Source organism: Argentina silus (genome assembly GCF_951799395.1).
Source record: "Argentina silus genome assembly, chromosome: 4".
NCBI classification, from domain to species: Eukaryota; Metazoa; Chordata; class Actinopteri; order Argentiniformes; family Argentinidae; genus Argentina; species Argentina silus.
Window position 1 is genome coordinate 5862353 of NC_139658.1, and position 27727 is coordinate 5890079.

Here is a 27727-nt window from a genome sequence, read left to right on the forward strand (position 1 = left end):
TTGAATATGTCAGTTTTGGACTGTACTATTTGTATAAGTAAATGTTTTCTGCTGTACAGTAAAGATTTAGGAACAAGTAAAATGTGAGTGTCTAGCATGCTGAATGATTACTTGTGTGAACGTGGGCTTCTTTCCCATGATGCATCAGTCCTCATACATAAATTGCATCTGCATCGTGACGGTGTGATGTTGTGTTTGAGAGTGGTGTGTGTGTTCTCACCCTCTGTGTCCCCCCAGTAGACAGCCTGTGCAGTTTTATGAGAGAGGCAGCATGTTTAAGCGTTGTTGCTGGTGTAAATGTATACAAGTGAGAGTGAGAAAGTGATAGAGAGCGAGCGTGCGTGTGTTTGTGCGTGTGTGAGAGAGAGTGACAGAGAGTTAGGCTCAGCATGGTTACTGTGTGTCATATTTGGTGTTTTTAAAACGTAGGAGGCTGTCTCCAGTGCCCCAGACGTTTGCTATTGTATGTGCTGTATCAGAATATTACTATTGAGTGTTGGCCAGCTTGTTTATATCCATTCAATAAAGGTGACTTTCTTTCTGACTTTGGTCTCTGTATGTCATTTTATGTTCTGTAAATTAAACTAATCTAATTTTCAATTTAAAGGTCCATAATCCTGATTTGTGTGTTATGTATAATACAAACGACTACAGTGTATGGAGAATCAGATGTTTAACAGTGATTGAAGAGTGAAAAGAAAGAATAGAGAGCTTTCTGTCTGAAAGTATTTCAGATTGTTCTACTTACGATAGGCATACATTAGATGTTTCTCTTGATCATTCTGGCCCAAAACCAAAGTTCAAAACTGGTCACCTGTTTTCAGTCGTCCTGTTCCACGGTAAGTGTCATAGTGTATTGTAATCTATAATTATCTTTAATGATAATTAGGAGTGTAAATGTATGCCATGACATATGAATGAGGACATTAGGCCTGTCATTAGGCCTATGTCTCTGCCTCAGTCAACTCAGTGTTCACTTCATTGAGGCCTATCGTCTGGAGGCTAACATGTTTCGTCCTGCGAAGAGATCGTAAGACCCTCGCATTACACACCTTAAACCCACTTTAAAGTGAAAATCGTCATTTCCAGCATTGTAGTTTGAATGTGGGCTTCACCCGATCAAATAAGCATCGCCCAAATATGATAAATTAGGTTTCTGTAATTTTCCAGTCCAATTTATGTAAAGTTCTAGCCCTGCTACTCTCCCTCAAATACTCCGTTTTTGAAGGGTGTGATTTAATGGGTTATTCGTCTGTCACCACGACCTGCTCATGTTACACTACAACAGGATTACAACAGGATGCGTGCTCTGGATTGTAAAACAAATAAACCAATCATATAATTTCTTTACATTTTACACCCCTCCCATTTTAGCCAGCACTAGGAATGCACATAGATGACACACAGATGACAACCCAGACTAGATTAAACTGGCCATTCAAAAAGTTGTGGTAAAATTCAGCAAGACTGTTCAGAATACAAATAAAAGGTAAGTAAACGATGTAGCTTGAGTTCTTGTTGTCTGTTTCTTGTTGTTCAGTGTATTTTGCAAGCTAGAAAAACGACCTGTTTGCTAACTTAGTAGAGTTGCTAACAATTTTACAAAGTTAGCTTCAAAGTAACTCACGAAAAATGTGATAGCATCCAACTGTAGAAATGCTGCATGAATCCACATAAGATACACTGTAAGCTGCTAAATGGTCAACATTATAGCCAGCTAAAAAAAATGCGACCTGTCAATAAAATAAAATAAAAAATAAACGGTGTCAGAAGATGGTCCGGATCGTCACTTTGCCGAGATCAAGTCGAAGAAATGTTAGCTATAAAGATAGCGTAACGTAACAAACGGAATTCTCCTGAGAGAGCGGGAGCCAGATAAGCTCGCATCAAGTGAGACAGCTAACGTGACATAACGCAGCAACACGTTAGATCGTCAAGTCTGTACTTACCTTGGCTAGAGCATGGATCAATACAAGTTAGCACCACCGCTAGTGCGGACAGGCAATTTGGGAATAAACTGGAGAAGATGGGAACAGCGCTTCCAGATATATTTAACGGCAAGCGGCGCAGATGGTAGGGAACAAAATATGAAAGTAGCCATTCTGTTGCACGCATTAGGAGAGGACGCTCTAGAAGTGTATAATACACTACCTATATGTGGATGGAGAAACAGTTGAGGACACTCTTGAAGCTTTTAAAGAGTATTGTTTGCCTAAGAAGAACGTAGTATTTGAAAGGCATCAGTTTTGGGTTCATGCAATGACTGAATCAGTTACAATAGACACATATGTGACATAGCTAAGGCTGAAAACCAAAGCCTGTGAGTTTGGCAGATCGGAGAGTGACATGATTAGAGACAAGATTGTGTTCTGCATAAATGACCAGCGCCTTAAAGAGAGACTTTTAAGGGAACTAGAACTCAAACGTGAGAAAGCCATAGACATCTGCAGAGACAAGCCAAAACACAGATTCAAGCAATGGGCGCAGCTGGTCAGCTGCCAAGTTGTTCATGCAGTATACAGGGAAAAAAACAATGCAAGACTGGAAAAATAAGACATAAACAGCCATTTTATGTAGACAGAGGAAGAATACTTCACGAGGGAACGCATGCAAGAAGTGTGCTCACCAGCCACGTCAATGTCCAGCGTATGGAGTCACCTGCCACAAGTGTGGTAAAAACAGAGATAAACATTGACAATGTAACTGTGAAGTTCAAGTTGGATACAGGTGCCGAGGCCAACATCCTGCCACTGCAAACATTTAAGACACTGCGAGGTAAAACACAAATGCAGCCAACAAACACAATGCTTATGGAGGAATGAGACTGAAGACAGAAGGGATAGCCCCACTGCAGTGTATCACACCCAAAACTAAGGCCAGCTACCATTCTACATAACCAAGCACTCATCCACACCTATCCGAGAAGAGAAGTGTGTGAGAAGATGAAACGGTAATGAGAGTTGAGTCACTGAGCGTAAAGTCTCCAGCTACAAAAGAAAGCTGATCAACACTCCTCAGTCTTTCAGGGTCTAGGGAAGTCTCCTGGGGAGCACCACACCCATGTGAACCCAGAGGTAACACCTATCATACATGGCTGTAGGAAAATACCATTAGCAGTAATGGACAGACTCCAAACCACTCTCAACCAGCTACTGGAGGCTGAGGGAAAGCCCCATCCAGACTTCTGAGAATGTTCCTATAACTGCAGGGGTATGATCCCAATGTGGACTACACACCTGGAAAATTGCTTGAATTGCTTGTAACAATGTACCTGGCCAAGTTGTGGGGATTTACTGAGTATTGTTGCTAGGTGAGACAAGTGTTGAAGGTTGAAAATAGGATACAGGAGAAAACAGACCTAATCTAACAGATCAAAACCAAAATACCGATCCTGACTAGTTTCTTAGAAGCATCTCGCGTCTCTTCAGAACTATGTGTTCAAATCACTAACATCTGTATCTGTGTCCTGGATACGCCCCCCTGCGTCTCAGAGTTCTATGCTGTACTCTGTATGGTATGACTCTCTGCTTACAACCATAATAAAGACTTATATTGTGTGATAAGACCTTTGACTCTTAGTCTCATCTGTTCTTGAATACTGAATTGGACCACCGTGGTGAATAATTTCCACGACAGCAACAGACAAGAAGCAAATGGTCAAGGCTGTGGGACATGCCAGCAGTTTCAACCCAGAAAAGCAGAAAGAGCTGCTGCTCTCACGCGACATTCCTCAGCTCCCCTGTCTGAAAGTGGCAGCTGACATCTTCGAAATAAAAGGTCAGTTCTACCTGCTCATTGTAGGCTACATGTCAAAATACCCAGAGGCATTGAACATTAAAGACAAAGCGGCACATACAGTACAGTCATCAGTAAAATAAACTCAGTGTTTGCAAGAAATTGCATCTCACTGCTAACACCATATTCTACTTTCTTGTGACCGGCGGACTTACTGATATTGTGGTATAACAGACAACTTGAAGACTTGGCTTTAGATACAATATAATATTTACTGAAGGAGCATCACAAATTCACAACGGGACTCGTTACAAGCCTAAAACAAAGAGAACCTCAATACATCAGAGTATCATTACGCTGTAATAGTTATCAATAAATATCAGTGTGCGGCACTGTATCCCACACACAAGACCTTGAACTCTCAATCAAAAATGCAAACTGTCAATCAAATTTGTGAGCGTCATGCCCAGTCTGCTGGCTTGAGAAATTGTGATAAGCAAAAAAGCTACTTCATGCTTCTTTTTGAGCATTTTAATTGTAAACAATTTAATAAATACAAAAATGTGTAACCTGACAATAACACTAGAACACCCCTGGCAGTAACAACATGTTTATATGCAAGCCTTTTATCCGCACCAAAATAGTGTTTGTAAATGCGTAAATTCCCTGATCGGAAACATAGTCATACAACCATGAGGAAGCTTTTCGAAAGCTTGAATGTTACATACTGGACCTTTTAAAGCAAACTAGAAGTCATGGCAATGTAACATCTCATCCTGTTCCTTAGTTTGTTTGTCTTTGTTTCATGTTATTCATTTATTGTTGCCTGTTTATTTTTGTGTCCCTCACCTTGTCTTTCGTTCGAGACACTTCACCACCTGCCCTTGTGTGTTTCCCTCCTGTGTGATCGTCTACCCCGCCCTGATTGGCTTCACCTGTTCCTCATCATTCCCTGTATATTTAGTCTGTGTGTTTCCCCTGTCTCGTTGCCAGTTCGTCTTTGTCCCTTGTGTCAAGCCTACCAGTGATTATTCCTGGTGTTTTTGTATTCCCGTTTTTTTTTTTTTTTTTATCTGCGCTTGTTTTTCTGACGTTCCCTGTTGCCATCTCCCTGACGGATTGTTTACCTACTATTCTGATTGATTATCTGTGTACCGAACCCTGCCTTGCCTACCTCTTACTGGATTATCTGTTTTACCTATGTGGTGGAAATCTGACATAATGAATCAACCAGTTCTTGTCTTTGAAAGTTTTTACTGAATAAGCTTCTGCAGAAGGATCACACAGTCAGAGGAATCTGTCAAATGTGATAAGGATGTCAGTTACAGAATGCCTTTTATAAGATAAAAAAAAAAAAACATAGGTCAGGAGTTCACAAACAACACAATCCTTTGCAGCATAAAGCAAACAGAAACCCCCTCCGGGGTGTATCTGTCTGCCACACCTATGCCGCTGTGCATAGGTGTGAATGTTTTTTTGTGCTAATATATTTGTCTGCCCAGGGACTTAAGCTGATGAAAATAAGCGTATCTACGTATGTGTATATATACCAGTTGTGCATGGTCCTTGACAAATAAAAACAAGAAATTGATTTATTGTGGTTTACTTTATTTCCTCCATTGAAATGTGTTTATTTTCAGATGGGAGGCCATATGAAACAAACATAAACAAACATTTCAATTTCTGTATAATTTTGGATAAATTAATAGGCATACATGTGTCACACAAGTAGTTTGACCAAAAACCAAATATGTCAATTCTGACATTCTCAGGCTTGGTATTGACTCATTTGGGATAATTGTAGGTGCTCACCTCAACTATCATCTGTGTCCAACTGGGACACAGTGGAGGGTGAATCAAATGCAGGCGAACAGTCAAGCTATATTAAATTCCCAATGTAATTCCAATGGCAGAGTCTATTCAACATTAGCATAATAATAATAAGCTTTGATTTATATAGCACATTTCATACATAAGAATGCAGCTCAACGTGCTGTACAATACTGTGCAAAAGAAAGAAAAAAGCAACAGATTAAAAAACGAGAACCAAAACATCAGCAAAGTGCTGTACAATACAGTGCAACAGCAGATTAAAAACAAAAACAACTATAACATAATCAATCAATACAATAAAAGCAGCATCACTCAATCTAGTTGCATAGATAGTTGATCAATACAATAAAATCAGCAGAGATAGCAGCACAGATAAAATGCTAATTGAAAGCTAAATTAAAGAGATCGGTTTTTAACTGGCGCTTAAAGATGTTTACTGAGTTTACTTCCCTGATTTCCGTAGGTACCGTATTCCACAGTTTAGGGGCATAGTTAATAAATGCCGCATCACCAACTTTCTTTGGGGTTTTGACAGTAACCTACCCTACAATAAGCCATCAACAGAGGATCTGAGGGCTCTTGAGGGCGTATATTGTCAGCGAATCAGTAAGGTAGGATGGGTGCCAGCCCATTTAGGGCAATACATACGAGTAGGACTTTGAAGTGAATTCTAATTATATATACATATATATTATACGGTATACTACGGAAACCATCGTTTAGAATTCACTTCAAAATATATAAGTTATACTGTATACCCGTCGAGTAGTTAAAAGTGCGTTTGTTCGTTTTTGGAAGGCACACTGAGCAGGCTTCATGCCCGACAACCACCATTCAGTGTGAGTTAACTTTGCGGGGTAATTTTTATTTCGACACTTGGCAAATTCTCTTTCTGTCCCGTACTATATAGAGGAGGATTCTATCCGGTTGGCTTAGCTTCCTAACAAAATTATAGAAAATCAATTTAAACCTGCTATCTAATACTTAATTGTCAAATATGCCTTGATATGTTTCGTACAGTTTTTCAGGGATGATTAAGTGCGTGGATGACGTTTATAGACTATTCAGTTGTGTATTGTATAATCTAACAAATTCGATGAACATACAAACATTTCTTTACTAACTGATTCCAGCCGATCCTTTTTTCATTAGCTGATTATGCATACCTGACTGATTGACTGTTTATCTTCAACCAAGCTGAATTAATTTAGATATGATTTCAAATCATATCTAAATTGTGTGTGTGTGTGGTTTGTTTTAAAAAGTTAGCGAGATATGTCAATTGTTGGAATGTGTTTATGTGTTTTTTTTATGTACATAAATTATTCTATGTATGTCTATGAACAGTTTATGTATTATTGTGCAACATCACACTACCAGAGACGTTCCATTGACATGTCTGGAGTACAAATCCAAACAGCACACACCTGGGGTGAGGTTAAGCAAATAGGCTACCACTCACTCCACCTACAGTAAGCTTTTTCGTGGATCTCATTTGTTTTGCCCTAGTAAATAATGGATGAATAAGTAACTTTTTTTTTTACTGGAGGCCTGTTTTTGAATAAGCTTCAAAAGCAGCTTTTTCTCAGCTTTGAAGTTGCTCAACATTACCTTTGAAGTTGCTCAACTACACTAACCGATGCAGTACACCTCAGTTCTGACCTGTATTCACTCTAGACATTTCATTGCCTCTCACCAACAACTTGTCTATATTACTGTACTTAGGTTTTTTCAATTCAAAGTTTATTTGTCATTACAAGGGATATAGGGTATTCAATGTAACGAAATGCTTGGGGCAAGCAACTCTTCAACAATATGACATGCAATCAACAATGTCAATGCAATAAAAAGATAATAAAAAGAATAAATAACCTAGTGTAAAAGTGCATTGTCAATGGAGGATGTCGCTGAACTGGACTTGAATTTGACTGAATTTGAGCCTTATGGTTTTCCTCTTGCATCACTCGGAGTAGATATCCTGTACAGCTTTTCGCCACTCTGCAGGGCCTTACGGCCGAGGGCGGTGCAGCTGCCATACTAGGCGGTGATACAGCTGGACAGGTTTTGCTGAGAGATTATTGTCCTGGCACCAGTCCGCCAGGACTTTTATTTTTGTTCACTTTTCACTTTACTTTGATATGTTCTCATGACTGAATTAATCTACCAACAGACAATGAGAATGGAAAGACTGCAGCTACTGATATTGGCATCAGTCATTCTGTTGATCAGCATTTATGTTTTATCAGTAAGTCCTGACGACAAATTCAAATCATGTTACCCTGCATAAAATCCTCAAAGAAGCTGACATTTTATAAGGGGATTATTAATTAGTGAAATTATTGTAATCTGACTTTACTGATCTCTGTATGTCTTTTGTCCCACTAGGTATTTCAACACCACCAGAGCTTAGTGAACATCTTACCTCTTCCATATGCACACTACAAATTGAAGTGCACTCCCTCTACCAAGAGTGTTTGTTATGACACCATCAACAGGACCTTCATATCAACCAATGACCCATTAATAAGTACTGAGGACTGGGAATCTCTGGTGAGAGAACTACAGTGGCCGTTACCCACTCAAGCCCTCTCATCCACGCAGGAGGCCACAGACCCTACCAAATGTTTCTTTTCTCTTGTCAACTCCAATTCAGACCACACAGTCGGAGGGTATGTAGATGTGACTGTGGTTGCTAGAGATGCCAGCAGCAGGGAGAAAACCTATGGAGGGGACTTTTTCCAAGCCAAGCTGTATAACACACAGCTGAAGGCCAGCACTTATGGAGCCGTGATAGACCACTGCAATGGCACCTACACAACCCGTCTGCACCTGCTCTGGCCCGGAGCTGCCCGGGTGTCTGTCCGCCTGACGCACTCCAGCGAGGCGGTCCAGGTGCTGAGCCGGCAGAGGGAGCAGGACCCTGACAAGGTCTACTTCTTGGGTCACTTTAAAGAAGGCGACAAGCAGGAAGTGGTGAGGTGCAACGCTCAGAGGAGCTCTAGGTTGGTGGGGAATGGGTCGCAGTGCTGCTGTGAGTACAGAGAGCCTGTCACTGGGGAATACTGGTTCTGCCGACGGCCATCTTCCCTCCCCTGCCAAGCACTGATCTACCACAGCATGGGGGGATACCAGGCTATACTCTCCAAGCTGGAAACAGCCCTCCTTAAAAGGTACATGCCTTGCAACATGAGCCTATATATAGGCTAGTGTGACTATATATATAGCTATTGTGTGTGGCTTAGAGCATAACACATTGAACATGTGACTACATGCCCTGGAATTTTGAGGCCCCAAGGCAAGATCTTAACTTGGGAACCAACCCACCATACACTTGGAATTTGCAAAACTACAAGGTGACATCAGAGTACATTCTCAAACCTAAAAAAAACTGACCACCATTTTCTTATATTTGCTATGATCTTATTTAGTTCTGAACTGTTTTTACTGTAAACATGAGTTGAGGAGAAAAATGTAACGCATTTCAATAGGAAAAACAATGTTTACCTATGGCTGTCTTTTACAGTATAGCCTTCAAGATTCAAGATTCTTTATTTGTCACGTGCATACAAGTATACAGTGAAATGCAAAAGTGACAGTAGCACAGAGTAGTGCAACAATACAATAAGTTTTAAAATAAAATAAAAATAGAAGTACTAAAAATATACAGTATGGACAGTATAAACAATAAACAATATGAACAGTATAAGCAGTAAGCAATATAAACAGCAGATGGATGATTATGTGTGTGCATATGTGTTATGATGTCAGTGAGTGTGTGAGTGACTTGATGGGGGCACTGGTGGGGTCATCGTTGATGATTCTGATGGCGTGGGGGAAGAAACTCAGCCTTAGCCTCTCTGTTCTTGCTGCATGACAGCGGAGGTGTTTGCCTGACCGCAGCGGCTGGAACAGTCCGTTTTTCGGGTGGTGAGGGTCCTTCATAATCCTGTAGGCTCTGGTCCTACACCTCCTGGTGTACAGGACATGGAGAGGGGGGATAGCCTGATGTTAATTGTTTTTTTGTTTTCAGCAGTTGTAATTCCTGTGATTTGGAAGGGGGAATATTTTAAGGGAAGTCTAGAACACCTCTAGTTACTTGTAGATATTTCAAATGATTGTAACATAGCAGCTTTTCTCTCCAGTTCCACCAACGTTATAATACCAGGTGACGATTCAGTGGTCCATGTCCAGCAACAGGTCAATGAAATCCGTAAGTCCTTAACACATATTACTCATTCTCTCACTGAGCCGCCTCCAACCACAGAGAAAGAAGTAGGGGTGTAGAGTAGTCAGAGTAGGTAGGGGTGCTGATCTAGGATCAGTTTTGCCTTTTATATCATAATAATTAAGATGACATGAAAATATCCTAGATCATAACTCTTACTCTGAGACTAATTGTGAATACAGGAGATGGTCTTTGTATATGAAGTCTGATGCTCAGAAACACAATGCATTACACAGAATGGTGGTGAACAATGTTACACAGGGTGTGGTTTAGGGTGTAGCGTTCAGTAACATAACATAACATTGTATGAGTGTGTATTTTGTCATAGAGCTATCTCAATCATTATCTTGATCTATTAACTTTGAGTTTTTCATGACCAAGAGACCTGACCACAAAAACCTTTTCACTGGTCAGACCATGTGGTTTGGAAAAACTCCTATCCCTAGATTTGTAGAGTACCATAGGCCTACCATCTGACCCAGACTTCAGAAAGAGGGTCTGAGAATAATAAATGCTTGTCTTTGTAGGATCACATACAAAATGCCAACCAGGTTTACAGACCCCAGTTCCGGCAGGATTCTACTTCCAGGATCGTTGGACGTCGATGGTGTGTGATGCACGGTCGTTTCCCACAGCTGATCTAGTGTCTGGGTGCCTCAAAGACAAACAGATCCTAATGATGGGAGATTCCACCCTACGCCAGTGGTTCGAATACCTGAAGAAAACTGTGCCAAGTACGATACAGCTTGTAGTCTGCAGATCTATTCACCTACAGTATATGTTGTACATTATGATGTCATTTATTTGTCTTAGAAAGTGATATGCTAGTCTTAAATCTTATTTGGCTGGGCAATAATCTAGCATAGTTAAAGCATATGGCAATACAGATACAAAAAGTATGGCTCTTCCACTTTTTTATACCTTTCTTTATTGCATTCCTTAGCACTCCTACCAATCTCTATCTGGCAAATTAATTTACAAGAGTTTAACTTATATGATCTCTCTTTTATCAGCATTGAAATCCCTGGACCTTCACACCTCAGACAAATCTGGGCCCCTGGAGGCTGTTGACACCCAGTCCAACACCCGCCTTATTTGGCGGGCCCACGGCCTACCCCTGCGGACCACCAAGACCCCCTGGGCTGACCTCCACTACATTGCCAGGGAGCTGGAGGGCCTGGCAGGGGGCCAACACACTGTCTTCATCTTCACCATCTGGGCCCATTTCACCACTTACCCCCTGGCTGTGTACGTGCACCGTCTGGTGGTCATCCGTAGGGCCGTGGTTGCCCTGCTGCGGCGCTCCCCCAGAACATTAGTGGTGATCAAGTCAGCCAACACGGGCTATAAGGATGTGTACGGCAGCGACTGGCTCTCCTGGCAGCTCGACAAGGCTCTCCGGGTGATATTTAGGGAATTGCCTGTGGTGCTTATTGACGTTTGGCAGATGACCTCGTGTCACTACTCCCCAGACAACATCCACCCGTCTGATGTTGTGGTCCAGAATGAGGTAGACTTCTTTCTGTCTTTTGTCTGCCCACAGTGATAGAGTTAAGTTAAGTTAGTAAGTAAGTTGTATTGTGAGTGTCAGTTGTAAAAAAAAAAAATGTTGGGTAGAGGTTGCCATCATTTACTTTAACAGCACAGTATGAGGATGTGAGAATGAGAATGTGTACAATTACAATTAGAGCCTGACCGATACTGGATTTTCTAGGGTTAGGGTTTCTAGGGGGCAAGTTTCACTGCTACTCGTTCAAAGACAATCAAAGAGGAAAACTAAAGTTTAAAAACAATCACTTTAGTCTTCATCTTTGATTGATTGAAAGAAGAAAACGAAAGTTTAAAGACAAACAACCCGGGGACTAACTGTGCCAGGACATTATAGACACAGACTTTGTGCTGATGGGGGGGGGGGGGGGGGGTGGGGGGGCTAGATAAGGCATGCCAGTTCATTTACTCTCTTTCCAACCAGATTATTTTTGTGATTTTGTTGTATATTTTGACAAAGAACTGTTAATTTGATATTTATTATTTTGATTTAGACACACTGTATTGCTGTACTGTATGCCCTATCCTGCTGAAATTTTCAATAAATTCCTGAAAGCTGTAATTAAAGTGACAGGTTGTTACGGGTGGAGAGGTCTTTTTCTGTTAGACCTGGGGTGTTTTGTTTGTTTGTGTTCTCTCTCTTGTGTTCCAGCAGGTTCCTCCTGTCAGGTGAATCAGTGGGAATGCCTGGCAGCTGGGATCCATCAATCCTCACACCACACTCTATTTAAGTTATTTAGTTTGGTTCCTCAAGAGGAGTGGCAGTCCTCATTTGGTTTGGTTAAGTTAGAGAGGTGGCAGCTCTCCTTTTGTTTTTTGATACTTTGTTTAGGATGTAGTTTATGTTCCTGAGTTTTCACTTTGTTTATTTTTCAGTTTGTTTACCTTTTGTTAACCTTGTTTTCAGCCGGGCACAGAGTTCGAGAGGTAGGGTAATTAGTTACAAACCTGCAGGTTTACATCTTGTCCTGCACACACACGTAGGGTACCCCTTGTATTAGTACATCAGATGGAGCGGCGACACTAACCCTTGTATTGTTTTGCTTAGGTGCTTCGGCGCCGGTCATGGGGATTAGTTTAGGGGGTTAGCCTTGGGGTTGTTTTTGAGTTATAAGTTTAGATTTAGTTTTTTTCCTGGGGTTTTTCCTTTAGTCGTCGCTGCATAGCTCAGGGCGTTGGGTCTGTGTTGTGTCTTGTTCTCTGTGTCCCGTGCTGCTGCAAATAAATTATTATTGAACAGATTTTTGGTTGTCACTGGTCTCCTTCGTTCATGCTCTCACTGTCCTGTGTTGCGCCGGCGGTCCCCTACCACCAGGGGGTTTGGGCGTAACACAGGTAATTAAAGTACCCATGGAAGGTTAGCTATCCTGGTGTGGGGCAATAAACCTTCTTGAAGAATGAAAAAAGATAGGACAAGCATGCATCAAGGTTCTAAAAGGTTACTCTGGTAAGACAAAGCAACAGTTCCCTGAAGTGAAAAGATACTCCTAAATATAATTCTAGCAACCACAATAACTGAAATCTCACTTAGAGAACAGCCATTGTTAACAGGTGTGGCCCTAGAACATATTTCGCTACAGGTCACAGTGAAATGCTCCTTGGGCGGTAGCGGGGAAGACACTTGGATGAAGGTGGTTAGAGACTAGACGAATCTACTTACCATTAGCCAAGTTCTGTAAAGAATGAACCTGATAGATAGAGGGACTAAAAGAGACTATAAAAACGAAAGATATTCATTCCGAAATCACAAGAACTATTATTGTTGCACTCAGATGGACTCAATTCAGCCGCTGTTTTTTGGACCCAGGTCTGCCCCATGGTGCTGTGAGGGATGGATAGTGGGACTGTGCTGGGTTTGTAGAAGCAGTACATTGAGAGGTGAGTGTTTCAACAGAGATGATATAGAAGGGGTACAGGGTACAGTATAGTCACTGTCGAGACAGGAGGGTAGACAGGTTTGGACCCAGTGTCAGGGCTTCTCTGAGTAGAGCAGAAACCCGGAGAAGGTGCTGTAGTCCTCACTGCTGGCGTAAACCCCACTCCAGTCCTTCAGCGTCTCCAGCCACACCTGGTCCCCTGTCGCCAGCTGCAGCACCATCAGCGATAACGCCTGGTCAACGTAACGTCCTGGCTGTACAGGGAGAAACAAACATCTTGCCTGCTTGAGTACAAGGACGTTTTTTTCCCTGGTTTACATTTGATTTACATTAGCTGTTTTTCAGGTTTTTCTATTATGTATTAAATCCTAGCCAACTATCCATTTTGCTTGCCTACGCCTGCGCTATAAAGAGGTGTAGTGGGGCTGGTGCACAGCACTTGGATGATGAACGGAGCTTGTATAAATATTTCTGTGAACAATTCTCACGAATAGTTTTTAAATGATAGGCCATCATGTCATTTACATTTACATTTATGGCATTTAGCAGACACCTTTATCCAACTCTGCAGTCCTGACAGTGGTGGGAAGCTTATTCCACCAGCAGGCGCCAGGACAGTGAAAAGCCGCGACCGAGTGGCGCGGCCGCTGCATCCACGTAGAGGCGGCGGTGCCAGGCGGGCAGTCGAGGTGGAAGAGGGAGAGATCGTGCAGGGGTTTGGGGGCTGACCATGTCAAGTTGAAATAGGCCTACGATTAATAATGCTTCTCCTTCATCCCAGCCATAGCCATATCCACCCTGAGAGCGTCTCTCTTTACTCCCTTGATTTGGTGAAAACTGGTTCAGTAAATCAAATCAAAGGTTATTTGTCATATACACAGAATACAGCCGTAATAAAACGCTTTGGGCAAGCTAGCTCCTCAACAGTGCAACAAAGAAGTAATAATAAAACAATAACATAAGGTAGAGGTAGCAGCAGAAACAACAACAACAACAATAATGGAGTGGATAGATAAATATAGTAGCAGCAATACTAGAAAGTAGAAGCTGTCCTCTGGTACCGTTTGCCAGACGGTAACCGAGAGAACAAGGTGTGGCTGGCGTGGCTGCAGTCCATGATGATCTTCCCGGCCTTCCTCTTGCACCTCCCGGAGTAGATGTCCTGCACAGCTGGCATCTCACGGCCCATGATGAACTGGGCCATTTTCACCATCCTCTGCAAAGCCTTGCGGTCGAGGGTGGTACCAGGTGATACAGACAGGATAATCTCTATGATCACCGTGTGGGTGTGGTGTGTCCATGTTTAAGGCCTGTGCCTAAAGGCTCAACCCTCCCTGTGCACTCCTGCAATAAACGTGCTAGGACTTGATTGACACTGGTGGGAAACGCATTCCATGCAGGATAACGGGGGGTTATGTGTTATGTTAGTGTTATGGCTCGGTAGCAAGCTAACTGCTGATTATGTTGCTTAAAATGTTGCTTAAAACTATGTAGAATTGCATGAAATGCACTTGCAGAAGACCACATTTTCCTGGAAGAGAACTCCCAGACCCTCTGTTCAAATTATGATAGACTAATGAATTATAGCACGAATGATTCTGCCATATGTTCAGCTGAAACATCGCCACTGAGTGTCGGGGCATGCTCAGTAGCATAGTATAGTACGACAACAAAATGTATTTTGGGTGAGCGGACCGGACAGGTGTCGTGTCAGATAGTGTTCCCTTGTCAGATCGTGTTCCCAATTTGACAGAAAGTCTGTTTTTAAGAGTAATCTAATGAAAATGATTGTAAAATAACAATGATAGTGGCTTACACTGATGACACTTGGTCATCGAAAGCACTTTCACAATGATTAATTACAGTTATTGATGATACCATGAATATTAATGGTATATTACTCAACTTTTGCAATTATGATTATTGACTGATTGTCAAACATATTATGTCCTTTTACATTTTGTAAATATTATAACAGTGATTTAGATATTTCCATGCACTTCAGTTCGGCTGTATGAATATAAATATGTATTCAAAATACACATATTTTTAATTAATTCATGTGTAAGACACTGCTGATTCTTGCAGATGACATTATTATTGATTGCATCTGTAATTTTATATTATTCAAATCATATTTTTTTATGAATTTTGGTGTTAAATTGACAAATTGTGATAATATCAATTAATGTTCTGAATTAAATAATTAATGTTAAGCATTCTTAAAAATGACAACTCTTGGAATGCAATGGTGACATTGCCTTAGATACCTCTTAACACCACTATTAATGGAGAGGGACACTATCTGACCAAGGAACACATACTGACACAACACCCACAAAACAATAGCACTACACCCCTGCACAACACAAAACAAAACATGGCTTGACGCAAAAGAATGAGAGAGGAAAGTTTTGTATCTGATCATCCAACACTGAGGGAGGTCTTTCTCTTGAAGACCTTTACGTACACCAGATGACCCGGTTGGTAAGGATGGCAGTCTGCCCCTGCTGGTTCTGGCAGTGCTGCTATGACCTGTGGTGGACACTCTTAATGGCACATGTTAGTTCACTACATAATTATAACATAGTGTCATCCATCTTATGGATGTCCATTTCTTTGGGAGACAAGGGTGGAGACAAAGGAAGTCTTAGTGGTCCCCCCATCAATTTCATGGGGTGAGAGGCCAGTTTTCCTGTTTGCGGTTGACCACATAGCCATCAGTGTGAGTGGGATTGCATCTGTTGCAGTGGGATTGCATTTATTTAAGACTGGTTTCACCACAGATTTTGGCTAGTTTGTTTTTTAGTACTCCATTTTGCCTTTCTACTGCTCCCGCTGACTGGGGGTGGTAAGGGCAGTGGAACCTCTGATCAATTTGATCAGTGCTTTGCAAAGTTCCTGCACTATTTGTCCAGTGAAATGGGTGCCTCGATCACTGGAGAGTCTCCCAGGTATCCCAAATCAACAAACAATGTCTCTCATTAGCACTTTAGCCACCGTGGTGGCATCTGCCTTACTGCATGGGTATGCTTCCACCCATTTTGAGAACATATCAACAATCACCAATACATATTCATAACCACAACATTTCTTCATTTTAATGAAATCTATTTGCAAATGTACAAAAGGTTACAACTGTTGTGAAACCCGGAGCAAACCAATTAGAAAAGACTGTTTTAAAGGTGTGGGGGAGGAGTTTAACTGGATCCTCTCTAGGTTTGGGCATATTTGATACCATTGCTTGGAGTGGAAAATATTTTGTGTAGTCCATTATGTGTTCCCTATGCCATCTAGAGGTGGCACTTTTAACTGTTGGGTCACAGTATATATAGATATAGATAACTAATGCATTAAGGAATCCTAAAATTAATGAATCCTTTACTAAGAATAGTACAGGTTTGATGTTGATCAAAGCCTCGAGTAATGAACCCATTTTCGACACAATTGTCTGGAAAGCTTCAATGCGTCAGAAAGCTTCGTTTCCCCATCACTGGAAATCGAATGAATACAGTGGCAATGCATTGCATCCTTCACAATGAATACAACATAACGTAACTGGATATCTATCTAACCCTGAAAACTTGTTTCTCTATCAGAGTCAAGTGGTTTCCTGTGGCGCCACGTCCTCAGTGTGTTGGTCCTACTAGCTGTGTGTGGAATAATCATACAACATGTCATCTCTAATCAACACCTGAAAGGTCAGATCAACTCTTAATCGTTTCCTGTCAGCCAATAGGGAAAATAATGAATAGATATCTAATTTCAGTAAACTTAATTTGAGCTGTATAAAAGATAAATAAAATATTGTGTTTCTTGCATGAGAGTAATGAAGACTTTAAGGAGACAGTTTGCTAACATACATACTGTACATACATATGTAGACATGCATACGTACACACAGTAGGCCTACCTACATTCATCTGCATACATAGGCATACATACATACATACATACATACATACATACATACATACATACATACATACATACACACATAAAAGCCTACAATATTTTTTATTTTTTTTGGAATATCGTTTCTTATATTGTTTCTTATTTTGAAGTTTTAAACTGATGGTATTGCAGTTGTACATTTGAAGTTGTGCAAGGTAGTGTTTATAAAGCTTTTCAAATGCAGTATTGTCTAAGTGAGACTTTGTTTTACTGTAAGTCAGGAAAATGCGGATATCTGTAAGTGATTGCTGGTTTCATTATGTCCTTTTGAAATATTGTGTATGATCCCTTAAATATATATATATATATTTTATGCACATCCTAATTCACCAAAACAAACAACAAACTAAGTGTTCAACAGTGTGTCTTGTCGATTAATGCCAATGATCACTTGCATGTCCAGGCTATGATAATAAGTCCTTGTAGAAGCTTTGGAGCTCTAACCTCCCTTCATGAAGCTGTCCATCAGACGGTCTCCCCTGTCTGAGAGCCAGTACCCTGCCATGGCTGCCACGGCCCCCATGAATATGGAAGTGAAGACCATGTCCCCCTTAGCAGCCAGTGTGGCCAGAGCACAGAGCCCCACCCCAAAGAACATCTGCTGCAGAACCACCACCTCATCATCCTGGATGTTCTCAAACAGACCTTTCTGATGGCCACCTGCAGAGGGAGACAGAGAGTTGAATATATCCCTATGTGAAAGTGTGTGTGTGTGTGTGTGTGTGTGTGTGTGTGTGTGTGTGTGTGTGTGTGTGTGTGTGTGTGTGTGTGTATATTTGTGTTCAGCTGAGATCACTCACTTGGTAGATGCTTTTGTTCACAGACATTGTCCTTGCGGCTGAACCCTTCAGCACAGTCACAGCGGAAAGAGCCTTCCTCATTAGTGCAGATCTCATCCAGCCCGGAACATGCCAGAACCCTCTCACTGCACTCGTTTATATCTGGGCGAGACAGAGAGAGCAATACCTACTGCATCTCATTCATATCAGAAAGCAGCCAAACACACACACACACACACACAGACACACACACACACACACACACACACACACAGACACACACACACACACACACACACACACACACACACACACACACACACACACACAGGCACACACACACTCCAACACGTACCTAAACACTTGACCCCAGTCAGTCTGTATCCAGTGGCACATTTCTTGCAGCGTGCTAGCCCACTGCCCATACAGCCCACACATGCCTGGTCACAGCCTGAGGTAGACAAGGAGACCTTCATTATCCACACAAAACTCATACTAACTGTGAAGGGGAGCATTCGGTACCACCAGGGGGAAAATGTTTGATTCCCAATGGTGAAAATACTGTCAGAGGTAATACTAGAAAAGTCTGCTGGAGGAATATAGAGGCCCTAACCCCTGACCCCAGACAGCACTGACCTCTGCACTCATAGGAGCCTTCTGTGTTGAAGCAGTAAGTGCTGGGTAGACACTGGTCCAACTCTGTGCCACACTCATCAATGTCTGCAACACAAAACACAACATCTCATGCATTAATACACACAATAATTACACAAACAACAATATTTAGACAATTGTCTGTGTTGTTTGTCTTTCATCTCTTTTCCTGTATCTACCTCACACAGACACACACACAGGCACACAGACACACACACATGTTCTGCTCACCTACACAGGTGTTGTCGTGGAGGATCCAGCCTGCTGTGCACTCCAGACACTGGTCATTCTTAGGCCCCGCACACTCCTTGCAGGCATCCGGACAGCCGTGGACCTGAACCCCCTGGGACAATACTGAGCACAGCCCAGCAGCCAGCAAGATGGACCAGCGAGTCCACATCACTCCCTGCCTGCAACTGAGAGAATGGTAGAGGGGACTTGAACTCTCTAACAGAGACTGCAAAGTGTATTCAATGAGTGACTCCTCGTAGCTCCAATTCTGTTTTTGTTTTTTTTGTAAATAAGGTGTGTGTTCTTTGATAAACAGAAAGTACAGTGTTTAGAATCAAAATTAGAGTAAGAAGAACTTTATTTGCATTGGCAACCTTCCAGTGACAACAAGAAAGCATGGCAAAATATATCCCCAAAATATCTCAAGTGCAACTTGAGAACAGTATAAGAGATTATTAAATGGTACATGGCGTGTATACAAATGTCTTAACCTTTAAAAACGGTATACAAATACAATATAATTCAGCTCTTGACTTTACCTTTGAGTTTTCTTATAACTTTGACAGTGAATGACAAGTCATCGGAAACAAACTCAGGACAAACTTCAGAGAAATTACCAAACTTCGCAACTCGCTATGGGACGCCTTTTGACGGATCTCGGGCTGCCGTTAGTCCTACGGATCTCTCCAAGTGCGCTTGATCTTGTCGCCTGGGGCGCCCGGTAGACGAGGTTTTTACTTCTGGAACCATTCTATTGGTTTGGGGGTAGCAGTTCGACTCTACCAGCACGCCAGAAGAGTCAATCAAGTGCACTTTCTGTCTCATCTGCCCTGACATTTCCCTGGACCAATCATAGTATTTCGAGGGGCAAAAGGGGGACTAACTACACTGACTGTGGGCCAATCAGAAGGCTATACACACCACACGATAACGACCTTATTTATAGCCGTGCAAGGCTGCGTGTCTGATTGCGCACACAAATGCATTCATTTCCCACGGATATTTACTGTCTCTTGCCGACTTGCCTGAATTCATGAGAGTATTTTCTGCTGTGGCAACATTCATTGTGAAAATAAATATATTTTAATACCAACAGTATCAACTGTTTTATTTAATTTCATACAGCTTATTTACATAGTCAGTGTACAGTATGCAGTCTCATTTGGGGTGGGTGTGGCTGCAGTAAATTAAGGCATTACAACACATTTGTAGGGCAGCCCCAACCGTACAGTAGGCAGCCCTCTGAGCCTCTACTCAAATCCTGAATGTCTTCTGACAGTCCTTGTGAAGCACCCTGCCCCTCCCCTCTGTCCTCAAATGTTTTCTAGCACCCCCAGCTGCTTTGGCCCCCAAGGCCAGCTCTGAAAGGAGTGCTTGGCTCTGGGAGGGCAGGTGGAATAGGGGCAGCCCCTGGAACAGGTCTGGTAGACCCCTCTCCCCGCCAGTGGGCTGAGCAGGGTGTGACTCAAAGTGCACCAGGAGGAAGCGCTCTCCAGTGTGGCCCTGCTGGTTGTCCGCCTTAATGCAGTTTAATGCGGTACTGAACACGTCTGAGTATGGAGACGAGTCCTGAAGAAGTCCCTTGTCCTCTGCCTCCCCCCGATCCTCCCCCTGGGCTCTGTCCCTGTCCTGCAGGGTCCACTCCTCTGCCCTCTTGCAGGCTGCATGGGTCAGGACCAGCACCACCCGCCCCCCCTGGCTGTGCAGGCGCTGCAGCTGGGAGTGCAGCCAGGGCAGGGGGCCCAGAGAGCACAGCTCAGCCCGGCTCCACAGGTCAACAGACACACTGAGTGCCTGGGCGCACAGGGAGGCACCCAGTCCACACACCCGCTCTGACACAGCCTCTTCCATGTCTGGGGGACTCAGCAATACCACATGCCCCCTCCTAGCTGCTGCAAATACACACACACACACACACACACACACACACACACACACACACACACATACACACACACACACACACACACACACACACACAAAAGTAAGAGTTTGTGATATTCGTGTAACATTTTTTTGCCAATGACTATTCTTATGAATATTAATTTCCTTTACTTCAGACTGATAGTTATAATATGAGTAGTATAAAAAACCTGCTCCATTGTAGTGCCACTTCCATGCCCATCCTGTTGGAGAGACAGACATCCAATATATAATACAGTGCATAAGGATTATCAACACTGAGGCCCTTTGTTTCAGTTCCAGTAAGAGTCCCTTTTGAATCGCAAAAAAAGTGTGTGTGTGTGTGTGTGTGTGTGTGTGTGTGTGTGTGTGTGTGTGTGTGTGTGCTTCCGTGCGTGCATGCGTATGAATGTGCATGTGTCTGTGTCTGTATGTCTGTGTGTTTGCCGAAATTCCTGAATGTAGTACACAAGAAAGCAGTCATTGAAAGGAGTGGGAGTCGGAGGAAATACATAGAGCTGGAGAGAAAAATGGCCTTCTCTCTCTTTCCCTGCCATTTGTATTGTGTAGCATAAGCAGCATAGAGACTCACGTTTCATCGTGTTGCGAATAAAATAGAATCCAAGCACTGCCAGGCCAACCAAAAGCACCATAACAAGGACAAAGACACTCCAACGCCATCTGCTGACTGGAAGGGAAAGATCCAGACATTATTACTGTATGTTCCAATTCCCAATCTCAATATGGCCTCAAGAGCCTCATAAGTCAAACAAAAATGTATCCATCACTAACTTAGCTACATTAAAAAGCATGTCTCATTAAAATACTAACTGTCATTTGGACAAAAAGGGCCGAGCTCATTGTCCATTCCTTGTACCCTCACCTGTTTGGAGACAAACACATGCACAAACAAACATACACATTTAATTTATGATGAGTTCAGATCATTGGAAAAATGGGAACATCTGAAGAACAAGTGTCAACCAACAGGAGTGTCTTACCATCACACACAGTGCAAGCCGAGGGTTGATATCCTCAAACACTCCTGGCATCTGCTGAAACGGAAATGCTTGTCAGCTTCAACACATGTGACATAATGAGGTTTGATTAGGAAATAAGCATGTTTAAAAGGATCAATTTTGAGCAGTTTCCAACCAGCGATGTACAGTGCTGATCAGCGGCTGTCACCTGTTGCATGATGGGGATAAAATCTGTCCGACTGTCCGATCTGTCAGTCAAACATTTCGGCTGTTTGAGATTTACGAGAGTCTCGAGATTGAGGTTCACACAGTTTTTAGAACGAGGCACAGTGGATCCCCGCAGTTACTTCTCAGACTGCAGGAAGCAGCGAGTGCCTTCATTGTGATAGACACTTTCCATAGCCAATCATGAATGTGCACAGTACCTGAATCAGGAAAAGCCCTATATGCTGCAATATGTAGACTGTGGTAGGAGATAAATGATTATGGTATTTGAGAGATATATTAATTGCACATATATGTTCAGTTGATGGTTGTGCTATGTGGGGAAAATTCATAAGATGTTTTATTGAAGATTTCATAGCCATCATGTTGTCACTGCGATGTTTTCAAGCCCTGCAGTCAGAATTGTACTTCATTGTCCAACTTGAGACTGCACAGATACAATGCCCCCCTGCCTGTTCCTAGCCTAGCCTGAATTCTAGTCTGATTTAATTTTGAAGTCAAATAAGCCCAATGAATCTGTATGCTTACCCAGTGTCCCCTGTAGTTTTCCCTCCATGTAACATTTGACAGATGCCTTCTGAAGCCCTTTATCTCTTTGCACCCGCTGCTGGCCATGCCTGCATCCCTCTGACAGGGCCACACTTCAGCCTTCACCCTGCAGGGGGCAGACAGGTTCCAAGAGAGCATGAAACCACCACTGTTCATCTGACCCTGGACTACAGAAAAGGACACATTCTCCCATACGTTCTTCTGGTAAAGCTCTGGGAAAGACACAATAGACATTATTGTTGAGTATTCAGCAGAAAGACGGATTACATTCCAGTTCCTATTGGATGCATTAGCCATATCCTTGACCAAATATACAGATAACGCTGCCTCATATAAGTGGATTTGCACACAGGTTAAGGAGAGGAAGTAAACTATAATGGAAATGCAAATAAGATTTTAATGGTCATTTACACAATATACAGAATACAATATACAGGATTTAAGCAAGCTACACAGCCAGGATTAGGGCCTCTAATTTACCAGTGTGGTTCATGAAGGGACAGCTCACAGCTCTACAAGACCTCTGGTCTTCTTTATCTAACCACACCTGGAAAAAACACACAAAATCAGAGTAATCCACAGGGCACTGAGTTGGCTGTCGGAGTATCTATAATTAGCTGACTGATAAAGGACTGGTTGTCCAAGCTGATAATGGATAAGACAGAAAATAACAACAGTACCTGAAAACACATGCAGGGGGTGACAGAGTGCAGTGGAATGGTCATCTCCTTCCAGTTCTGGAACAGAACAGACAACATGAAGCATTTCTTATGACAGACGGAAGCTGAGAAAAACATGTGGAGTAACAGTAAAGCACCACACTGACCCTGCACACTCCATTCATCTCATGTTTTAGGCACATTACTAGAGGGAGGGTGCTGCCCTCATCCCTGCCATCAACTTGCAGCATCACCACACTCCTCTCCTTGTCAATCACAGTGCTGAGTCTGAGGACTGACAAGAGACACAAGCCAATTAGAGAGCAATCTTAATCAATATGGCCAAAAGAGAACAAATAGCCATGGGGCACTTGTTACGGCTAAAAAAAAATTGACTAAATGTTTTGTTCAGGAGATATATGTAATACTGGACAAAGGGTGTGTAGTTAAAGAAAAGCGCACTAACAATAATGCAAACAAACATAGTGTAGATTAGAAGATACGTAACACACTTACCCTTACACTTCTCTACAAGAGGACAGACAGACAAATGTATGTACAAGAGGACAGACAGACAAACACAATTACATGTCAATTAGTTCAACTTCAGTTCACATATTAACAAAACATAGTAACAAAAAAGTACAAATGACGCCACAATTTCACAACTGAAACTACCATACTTATAGAAGGTTTCATCATATACACACAGTTTAGGAGAAGCATTTTTGGACTATTATGATAATATTGATACCTTCATCCACTGATGGCACTACAACCTTATGGTGAAGGTGCCAAACAGACACAGTCACCTGACTGCTGAAGTCAACCCCATCCATGGCCAGAAGTGACAGGTTTGCCTGCTGAGTCATAGAGGAAGATGGACATTAATCGCACATGCACATGCAAGCACGCACCAGGTTTTCTGTGCACATACTTTATGCAATATACAAAGTTTATGAATCAAAAGTTCTTTGGAACCACCACTTTTTTGACAAATCACAAACTCCACAGCAATGAAATGTCTGTTGAACCCCAAGGTTTCAGCTTTATGACTCTTCAGTTATTGCCACATTACTGGTTTGGTAGGGTTGCATCAGCAGGTAGTCCTAGCATAACCCCACCCTCCTGTGTCCTTGTCCAGCCCACACACACACACACACACACACACACACACACACACACACACACACACACACACACACACACACACACACACACACACACAGTTCATAGGATATGGAAAAGCAGGTTACATTAACTAAATTGCATCTATTTTTACTGAATATACCTTGGCCTCATCTTGCTTGTCCAGAGCAGTCACTGTGAATTTCACCCTCTTGCACTGAGTCACAAGGCCTGCTGGAGTCCAGCAGACATTCACAGATGCTGCTGCAACAAAAAAGAGAGCCCAGCAGGGGGATATAGAGGAGAGCAATAAAAGAAGCATTAGAAGACAGTCCTCCCCCTAATATTCCATCCTGCCATTAGTTTGTTCACACCTGTCTGTGTTCTGAGCTCCTCACTGTAATCCTCACTAGGACGGATGTGGAGCTGAGTGTGGATCAGCAGGCAGGGTCTGCATCCACTGTCTTCAGTGCAGCACAGCACAGCCTGCACCTCCAGACCCTGGACATCTATAGGTCCTGACCCGGGATCAGCCAAGGGGTGGCAAGTGTCTGAGACAGAGAGAGATACTGTAGCCAATGAGCTTCTGTATGATGTGAGAGAGATAGAGAGAGAGAGAGAGAGAGAGAGAGAGAGAGAGAGAGAGAAGAAACTCACCCATGGTGCAGTTTGAGAGACCCTGGTGAGAGACGAGTAGACAGTCAAAACAACACTAACACAATTTTCTAATCTGATACCTCATCCATCCATACACAACCTTTGTAATTGCCCATTCATCCAAACAACAGTTGAAATACTGAAACTAACATACTCAAATACTCAAAATTCCTAATAAACAAAGAATTATGCAACTATGAAATTCCATCTCTCCACAACCTGCCACACAGCTTCCCTCTGCTGCCTGGGACAATGCCAAAAATCCTTAATCCATGAACCATGGTGCCATGGAAACCACACACTATGCTATGGGATTGGGTGGCAAGAAGGGGACTAAGTTCAGACCTTTTTTGCCACGTCTATCTTCTCATGTCACTCTCTCTTCATCATGAAGTGTGAATATCTGCGATATACTATTTACTTCACCATAATTTTTTTGATAATTTTATTTCACCAGACAAGTTGACAGAGAACATACTCTCATTTGCAGCAACAACCTGGGGAATAGATGCAGAGGAGAGGAGAGGGGGTGCATGAGCCAATTGAAACAGGGGATGATTAGGTGGCCATGATAGTACGCGGGCCTGATTGGGAATTTAGCCAGGACACTGGCATTAACACACCTACTCTTGCGATAAGTGCCATGGGATCTTTAACAACAGAGTTGGGACCTTGGTGTAATGTCTTATTTGAAGGAAAGGCAACCTATGCAAGGCAGTGCCCCATTCAGCAGGCTGTGTGACTGGGGTATTTTCGTAATTGAAACAAAGTAGACCTATGTAATTTATTTGAAGAAAATTAGATCAGCTTGTCAGCTGAAAATCAGCTTGTCCTTGGAGGTGCCTTTATTACTGTGTTGGCTTTATGGTTTTGTGTAGTCAAATGTTTGGGGTTAAGTGAATACCCCAGTACAGTAAATAAGGCACTTCTTGTGACAAAGAGTAATCAGAGTATGATATTGCCATTCCTGGATTGCCAGCTTCAGGTTTACGCCTAGCCTATTAATCATTGAATATTTGTGGGATTCAGCATGTATGGTGTAAATATTTAATACAAATCTGCAATGACTGTACAGAAGCTATAAGACCTGAACTGAACTGATTCCCCCAGCTGCCCAGCAGCATTGCCTGCTTCTCACCTGCACTAGAGACAATTTGCACTCACCCCAGCACATCACACAAACACACACGCACACACACACGCACACGCTCACACACACACACACACACGCTCACACACACACACACACACACACACACACACACACACACACACACACACAGATACCCACAAACACACCCACAGCATATATTTATAATATTTATCTGTATATCCACTTACAGTATATTGATTGACTGTTATATTATAATGGATTGTATTAGTACTTTCTGTTGCCTTATGTAGTACTTCACTGAAGTATTTAGTAATTTACTGTGCCTTATTGCCTATTGTGTATTGTTATCATTCTCTTTTTATTCCTATCCTTATATTTACATTGTACGTTTGAGAGGTTGCCCCTAACAAGCAATTCATTGTACCGTTTACATCTGTATCCTGTGCTGTTATAAATAAACTTAGATTTTTACAGAGGGTGATACTGTGATACTGTAAATAAGGAAATTTGATTTATGATGACAACATAATAAAATGTGATTGTCTACATAGAGGTCAGAATGACGATGAGCGGTGTCGTAAATGTGATTACCTAAGTCTAGGCTAATTTACCTCAGAGCAGATGACTTGTTGACTGTCATATCCAATCATCCGCTCCAATGCGAAGGCAGAAGTAGAAAGCGACAGCAGGATCGCAAGCGACCACCAATACATCCTTTTCATCATTCTCCTCAGCGCAGAGCGGAAATTGAAAGCTAGGCCGGCTGCAGGCCAACGAGGCACCACTTCACTTTACAAATATTGTGAAATTCAATGTCATTTGTCTAGAGTTGTATCTATATCCATACACAAAATCCTGTAGCATGCCCCACATCTTCCACAGCCCTGCGCGCGGTGTCGTTTCCTGGAGGCTGCTGGAAAACACGTTAAACCGGTCCTGTCACCGGCCTTCGGTAAATCTCAACTGTTTCCAATTCGTCCTGAAATAAGACACCTGGCTGTGTCGAATAAAAGATGGTGATTACCTGTGGGAAACGAGAGAGAGAAAGTAAGATGCTCCTGAAAGTGGAAGACATTTTTTTCCTTTTAAAACCAGTTTAACTTTTTCCAATAGTGTATTTTATAGGCCTATTTATTGTGTAGCCTAGTCCTGACTCACTGACATGTTTGAATGGGATTGGTCATTCTTTGGAAATAAGAATATCGACAGACAGGCCCATGATACAATGTACAACAAAAGCTAAGATTCCATAGGCCTTATTTACGTTACAGTTATGAATTTTGGAAATAACATCCAACTTTTATTACATCTACTACTTGGTCAGTTGGCATTGTCTTCACCGTATGTTGTCATGCTATTTATGATAAACTGAAGATAGGATGGTTCTCTCATGATAACACTTTCAATCCATTGGGTACAACAGACATATTTCAGATGTGTAAGACATACAGTTTACATTGTGTTCTAAAATTACACAAGCATACAGGTGTAATACTTACAGTAAGCCTACAGATTTGGGTGGCAAAATCCAGTTTTCTTCAACGGCATGTACAGTTTATAAATCAAAAGTTCTTTGGTCTGTTGAACCCCAAGGTTTCAGCTTCATGACTCTTCAGTTATTGCCACATTACTGGTTTGGTAGGGTTGCATCAGCAGGTAGTCCTAGCATAACCCCAC

General features: G+C 42.3%; 3 protein-coding genes and 1 long non-coding RNA gene across 11 annotated transcripts; 2 read left to right on the plus strand and 2 right to left on the minus strand.

The window, feature by feature from the left end:
- Positions 1-3653: 3653 nt before the first annotated feature.
- LOC310803004 (NXPE family member 3-like) lies at positions 3654-11696 on the plus strand (the record flags this gene model as incomplete). Its single annotated transcript, XM_083667641.1, has 7 exons — positions 3654-3797; positions 5540-5586; positions 6032-6179; positions 7954-8738; positions 9711-9778; positions 10321-10527; positions 10807-11696. The coding sequence occupies 7 exons, from the start codon at positions 3654-3656 to the stop codon at positions 11337-11339; spliced, it is 1932 nt and encodes a 643-aa protein (XP_083523767.1). The 3' UTR covers positions 11340-11696.
- Positions 11697-11737: 41 nt separating this feature from the next.
- LOC310803324 lies at positions 11738-12580 on the plus strand. The gene is made up of 2 exons (XR_014554176.1): positions 11738-12099; positions 12136-12580. It is a non-coding gene; the product is annotated as an uncharacterized lncRNA (long non-coding RNA).
- A 3817-nt stretch (positions 12581-16397) lies between these two features.
- creld1a (cysteine-rich with EGF-like domains 1a) lies at positions 16398-19047 on the minus strand. The gene is made up of 5 exons (XM_083668131.1): positions 18837-19047; positions 18588-18671; positions 18307-18402; positions 17973-18113; positions 16398-17832 (listed from the first exon to the last, which is right to left on the minus strand). Exons 1-5 carry the CDS (start codon positions 19003-19005, stop codon positions 17612-17614), a joined length of 711 nt encoding a protein of 236 aa, XP_083524257.1. The 5' UTR covers positions 19006-19047; the 3' UTR covers positions 16398-17611.
- A 129-nt stretch (positions 19048-19176) lies between these two features.
- Positions 19177-27672, minus strand: il17rc (interleukin 17 receptor C). Of its 8 annotated transcripts, none has more exons than XM_083669078.1 (16): positions 27550-27672; positions 26662-27074; positions 24937-24958; positions 24654-24848; positions 24443-24543; positions 23906-24014; positions 23668-23679; positions 23319-23446; positions 23173-23229; positions 22973-23039; positions 22472-22704; positions 21740-21793; positions 21570-21621; positions 21331-21426; positions 20930-20962; positions 19177-20725 (listed from the first exon to the last, which is right to left on the minus strand). In XM_083669078.1, exons 2-16 carry the CDS (start codon positions 26773-26775, stop codon positions 20091-20093), a joined length of 1908 nt encoding a protein of 635 aa, XP_083525204.1. In that variant the 5' UTR covers positions 26776-27074; positions 27550-27672; the 3' UTR covers positions 19177-20090. The 8 variants fall into 8 exon arrangements, with proteins under 8 accessions (XP_083525204.1, XP_083525203.1, XP_083525202.1 ...); XM_083669077.1 differs by having other exon boundaries at positions 19177-20728; XM_083669076.1 differs by having other exon boundaries at positions 19177-20962; positions 24654-24830.
- Between the last annotated feature and the right edge of the window lie 55 nt (positions 27673-27727).

Bases quoted from the DNA above. Each gene is read 5' to 3' on its own strand.
- creld1a (XM_083668131.1), bottom strand. From the start codon at position 19,005: ATGTGGACTCGCTGGTCCATCTTGCTGGCTGCTGGGCTGTGCTCAGTA. The intron at 18,403-18,587 runs GTCAGTGCTGTC...TGTCTACCTCAG, and splicing joins AGGCTCCTATGAGTGCAGAG to GCTGTGACCAGGCATGTGTG. The intron at 18,114-18,306 runs GTACGTGTTGGA...TGTCTCGCCCAG, and splicing joins GACTGGGGTCAAGTGTTTAG to ATATAAACGAGTGCAGTGAG.
- il17rc (XM_083669071.1), bottom strand. From the start codon at position 26,775: ATGATGAAAAGGATGTATTGGTGGTCGCTTGCGATCCTGCTGTCGCTT. The intron at 22,705-22,972 runs GTAAATTAGAGG...TGTCTTTCCCAG, and splicing joins TCCCTTCATGAACCACACTG to AGCTTTACCAGAAGAACGTA. The intron at 20,963-21,330 runs GTGAGTCTCTAT...TCTCTCCAACAG, and splicing joins TATTCGCAACACGATGAAAC to GATGGGCATGGAAGTGGCAC.